We start from the raw sequence: 5,301 nt of genomic DNA on the forward strand, positions 1-5,301 counted from the left end.
CAAAATGGCACTGGCAACCACAGACTCATAAAAAATCCTCAGCATAGTCCAACAGATGTTAAAGGACCGGAGCCTCCTCAGAAAATAGAGGTAGCTCTGGCCCTTCTTGTAGAGGGCATTAGTGTTTTTAGTCCAGTCCAGTTTATTGTCCAAAACCACTCCTAGGTATTTGTAATCCTCAACAATGTCTACACTCTGCCCACCTCGGGTCCCAACCAGCTCCCTTGTCTTTGCACATTGAGCAGCAGATGGTTCTGCTCACACCCTGTGACAAAGCTGTCCACCACAGTCCTGTACTCAGACTCTCCACCTTTGCTGATACATCCCACTATGGCAGAGTATCAGAAAACTTCTGAAGATGACATGACTCTGTCTGGTAGCTGGAATCAGAGGTGTATAGCATGAAGAGGAAGGGAGAGAATTGCAGGTCGTCAGCTGAGTGGGGGGCTTTGGGCTTGTAGTTGGTGATCTGCCTCAGTCCTTTCCACACAGAGGCAGAGTCGTTAGCAGAGAACTGCTGCTGGATTTTCTCAGAGTACAGTGATTCAGCACTTCTCACCTCCTTGCTAAACCTGTACTTGTTTAGCTGTGAACCAGGGTTTGTCATTGTTATAACTCACCGTGGTGCGTGTTGGCACAATACTGTCCTCACAATACTGTATATATGACGTCACAGTGTCTGTGTACTTATCAAGACGATTAATACAGTATCTAAAAAAAAAAAAAAAAGCAATTTCACATATTTCGTTTGTGTTAAACTCATCCATGTGTTTCATGGATAGTCCTGACACAAATTAGCATGTGTATTAGCATGCTAATATTGTGCTACACTAAAAGAACATCCAGTACCAAAAGCAGGAGTCCAGCACCAGCTCCAGAGGAAGGAACTGAGATAAGATAACAAAAAACACATGAAAGACAGAGCGTTAGAAAGGGGTTAGAAAGAAAGTTGGGAAGAAAGTTGGAATGTGTCAACAGGAGAGACAACAATGCATGTAAATGGTCAAAATTTCCCAAGAGGTTTTCACAGAGCTTTTGTTTCTCATTTTTCACCAGAACCTCTGTCTGCATGCAGTTCCCCAAAAAGTCCTAAAGTTCCTGAAACTAGTGATTATGTAAATCAGCCAGAAAACCCGACAGGAGGTGGCACAGTGGCGCAGTGGGATAGCAGGGTTGTCCAATAACCGGAAGGTTGGTGGTTCGATCCCAAACTCCTCCCTAGTCACTGTTGTGTGTTCTTGGGCAAGACACTTCACCCTAGCCTGTGGCGCGCCTTGCTAGTCATTGTATGACACTGCTTGTGCAGCAGCCGTAACGAATTTCCCTCTGGGATTAATACAGTATCTAAAAAAAAAAAAAAAAAAAAAAAAGAAGCAACCACCTCTGATCCCCCATTACATGAAGCTCCCACTGGCAACCAACACCGGAGTTGCTCTTTGTATCAAACAGAAAAAACTAATTCTGAAGGCTGGCCAGGCTAGATATGACTAATGATTTCAAGCACCATTGGCATTGACTTTAACGCATTTGTACAAATCTTCATCTGAACACTATAGCTGCTAAGGGAGGGAGGCTTGACCACCATCTATTAGCAGAATGCTAGATGTATTTTGTTAGGTGTGAGACATCAAAGTGCATTAAATACCAGCATGGGTATGTTGAGGTGCAATACCTATAGAGACCACCAGAAGGAGTTGTGCTTATGACAGCCACTGCCGCATACTATTCTAAATCTGCCTTCTAAGTCAACTAAAGAGTGTCACCCTAAATATAACAGTAACATTTAAATATAGAGCAACATGCTGTAATTTCAAATAACTGTTGACACAAGTACACACACAATAAACATATGTTGTAATTAATTATTCTAAGAGGAGGGGGTTTACACAGCCTTCATGTGTCCCTGTTGTCTTATAACAGCCTTTTTCTGCATGTGTGTGTATCTCCTGGAGGAGTCCTCCCTCCTCTTCCTGCTGTTGTGGGTGCTCTGTTGCAGCCAGTATGTCCTTTGAGCTTGGACCCTCTCCTTATCAAGGACCTCGGTGTCATCCAGGATCTTCAGGCCTGGGATCTGACTGATCACATAGAGCCTAAGAGGCCAAAAGGGAAACAGGCTGTTCATACAGGTTTAATGCAAAGAACTGTATGTAAAGTAAACATGCATATGTTTACTGGATTGGTATAATAATGGTTAATCGGTGATAAGAGTACATAATGTTAGTGAGTGTGGCAATGAGTTTGCTCACTAATGACATCAGATTAGATTAGAAACAAAATCCTTTTTTTGGCCTTGTGTTTTTGCACTACTACACCAGAGGGGGGAGCTATTGTTCAAGTAACAAGTTTAACTTGTGGGAATAAATGGGTTTGAGTGCTGTTTCAGTGGTCTGATTTTAATAGTCTGTAAATAAAATATGACTGTATATGATAGACATTAATCTTACCTATTGAGTGTGAATCTTCATAACCTCACCTGTAGTCTATATACTGCGTCAGACTCCCTCCATTGAAGTAGCTCGGGGCTGCCTTGTTGTTCATCATGCTGAGGATCCTGCAGTTAAACAGAACAGTTCTGTGAGTTAAATTCAGCATTATCTGTACCTAACCCTACAGACACAGGCTCACTTGATGCTGGGGAACTTCCGCCTGATCTCCTCCACAAACACGGGTAGGTTGGTGACCTTGTTCTTGTTGATGCACAGTGTGGTGATGCTCGGCATGTAGGGAAACTTGACGTGAGACGTGTAGTTGTTGCAGTCCAGGATGAGAGTGCTGAGCCTTTCCAGCCGCCCCAGCAGAGCCGGGTTCCAATAAGGACTGAATGAAGGAGAACTCACACTGCTCGGGTTCTGTGCAGCTAACAGAATGAATACACACCGATGTGACCCTGATAGCATAGAAAAAGGTACTACTGGAGCTTGTGTGGCTGTGTGTGTGCGGGCACCACCCAGGCCAACGCCTGGGTTAATCTGGAAAATGTGCCGGGATTTTATCCATGCACTTAATTTAGAGCTGCACTTTTTCATATTTTTACATTACCTATCACCAAAATGATGAAGTGTAATGCAATGTGTGTCTTGTAGTTTCAAATCTACAATGAAAAGAACCCATCCTAGCATCTGTATGTTCAGATTTACACATTGCTAATACAAACTAGCTGGCGATAACATCACTATATTTATCACTATTATTCTAAGAGAAACAGCTTTATTGCTGTGATGCAGCTATTTCTCACATACCCCACATTCCTTCTATGAAATTTCCAGACCTTTCCACATCACGTGATTCTCCAGCAGCATTCCTACTTTTCATTTAACCAACCTGAACAGTATATATTAAGAAAAGGATACTCATCCAGCAGGTTGTAGCTGAGGTCCAACACCTCCAGTGTCTCTGTCTGCGTTAGGATGCTTTCATAGGGGATTTCTGTAAGGCCCTGGTAAGCAAAGGAAAGCCACTGATAGCTGCTGGGGGTGTTGCTGGGTTGGCCGGAAGTTATGCATGCATCCATGACCAAACCACGCACTCCTCTGTTCCTCCCCACTTGAAATGATGAAGGTTAGGAAGAGCAGTCAGATGTATTTCTGGCCATGATCCGCCCTGTGATTACAAAAACAAACAAAGCATGAATGGTTTACAGTGCACCCGGGACAGACTTCTAGATCATTTGGAATGAAAAAACATGCAGGTTTTCTTGTATTAAGAATATCAAGAGATTAATATAGGTTGTACTGTATTACACATTCATGACAACAACCAGGATATGTATACCTGTGCAACTGAAATTAGGACATCCTGTCTGGCATGGATGAGAACATTTCAGGTTTTCTGACGTTTCCAGACCTCAGAAGGACGATCTGATCTTGGAAACAGCTAGCCATACAGAAGGTACTAAATAATATCACAAACCATCTGTCAGCCATTGTCTATCAGAAGCTAAACTAACTGTGAACTAACAGATCACAGAAGAAGCAGCACGGAAAGCTGCAGAGGATCTTTGAACACTTAGTCGTCATTCCCAAGATAATGATTATTCAGAACCACCCACGACTCACCCACAAACACTTAGCTTAAAGCCTTATAAGATGGATTTTTTGCAAGTTATATGTGGGACCTGGCATTAAGTATAATCCTGTTTTGTCTGAAAAACCAAAACTCCTCCCTTAAACACTTAAGTTTTTTTCTAATTTGTGCAGACACCCACAGTGAAATCCAGCTAATCGGGGAATTTTAAGGTTGGAAGTAAAGGAGTGCTACTCCTACGGGCTAAGCTATGCTACTAACCTCCAGGTAAGTATTCAATGAAATGAAATGGCAAAAAAAACAGTACACATTAAATAGTTATATGCTAACATTGAACTAACGGTTGGCTAATAAAAACACTAAAAGTCGATGTGTCACAAAACACTGCTGCTACAGGGAGGATTCTGTACTTATTAGTAAAATATGTTCATACCTGCCAGCAAAGGTTTGATTTAATCATCAGAACATTACAGAATTTCCTCCTGATGCTTTAAATGCTGCAAACAACTTTTTTGTCTGCTCAGTAAATAACAGAAATCTCAAACCTTTATGTGGCTTTATCTTAAACATGTGTGCTGAGTTTGAGCGAGACTCACCGAGCTGCAGAGGATGTGGTCTGGTGTGTTGTTTCACTGCACGCAAAACATCTGAGTACTGCTCACTGCTCAAATAAAAGGCCCCCTTTCATACCCTGGCTTTAGATCACATGATGAGGTTAATCACATTGCTGCACACCTTGTGCTTCGCAGGACCCACTAACCTCAATCTAAATGAACACTACAGTCCTGCATTCTCAAAAACAGGGGTGGTCCAGCAGCTTCTATCCAATTAAAAACTGAATATTTTTAATGATCACAAACACAGCATTAACTTACCTTATTCTGCTTTTTACTATGTATATTGTAAATGCAATATTACACTAAATAAGCAAAAATATTCCCTAATATCTGATCTCCTTTTTATTTTTATGTGTCCAGTTTACATGATCAATAAAGATGTTTAAAAATGAAATAATTTAATTCAAATTCATTTCGTTTTTTTCCTCATTTCATGCATTTTATGAATAACAGTGGAAAATATGGCCAGATCAGCCTTTTTTTATGGACACATGCCCTTTAGCATGTGACGCCTCCTTCTGGCAGTGTGTATCTTTCCCTTTGTCTACACACCAAACCTTTTCTTTTCATTTTTACCTGAAGACACAGCATCCAAAAGGAGTGTGGTTAACTGAAACAAATTTAACATGTTCATTTAAAAATATCTACGATGTAAGCACAA

The 5,301-nt window shown here is 41.3% G+C and overlaps 1 protein-coding gene across 4 annotated transcripts; it reads right to left on the minus strand.

The window, feature by feature from the left end:
• Positions 1-1,394: 1,394 nt before the first annotated feature.
• Positions 1,395-4,675, minus strand: LOC114436280 (leucine-rich repeat-containing protein 72). Of its 4 annotated transcripts, none has more exons than XM_028406468.1 (5): positions 4,620-4,675; positions 3,351-3,600; positions 2,626-2,808; positions 2,474-2,551; positions 1,395-2,090 (listed from the first exon to the last, which is right to left on the minus strand). In XM_028406468.1, the coding sequence occupies exons 2-5, from the start codon at positions 3,509-3,511 to the stop codon at positions 1,883-1,885; spliced, it is 630 nt and encodes a 209-aa protein (XP_028262269.1). In that variant the 5' UTR covers positions 3,512-3,600; positions 4,620-4,675; the 3' UTR covers positions 1,395-1,882. The 4 variants fall into 4 exon arrangements, with proteins under 4 accessions (XP_028262269.1, XP_028262267.1, XP_028262268.1 ...); XM_028406466.1 differs by having other exon boundaries at positions 2,626-2,817; XM_028406467.1 differs by lacking the exon at positions 4,620-4,675 and adding an exon at positions 4,569-4,596 and having other exon boundaries at positions 2,626-2,817.
• Positions 4,676-5,301: the final 626 nt, after the last annotated feature.

The sequence above is a fragment of the Parambassis ranga genome, chromosome 5 (genome assembly GCF_900634625.1).
Source record: "Parambassis ranga chromosome 5, fParRan2.1, whole genome shotgun sequence".
Classification (NCBI taxonomy): Eukaryota; Metazoa; Chordata; class Actinopteri; family Ambassidae; genus Parambassis; species Parambassis ranga.

Coding starts and splice junctions, on each gene's coding strand:
- LOC114436280 (XM_028406465.1), bottom strand. CDS start 3,026: ATGAAAAAGTGCAGCTCTAAATTAAGTGCATGGATAAAATCCCGGCAC. Junction 2,552..2,625: donor CGGAAGTTCCCCAGCATCAA/GTGAGCCTGTGT, acceptor GTTTAACTGCAG/GATCCTCAGCATGATGAACA. Junction 2,091..2,473: donor ACGCAGTATATAGACTACAG/GTGAGGTTATGA, acceptor TTGGCCTCTTAG/GCTCTATGTGATCAGTCAGA.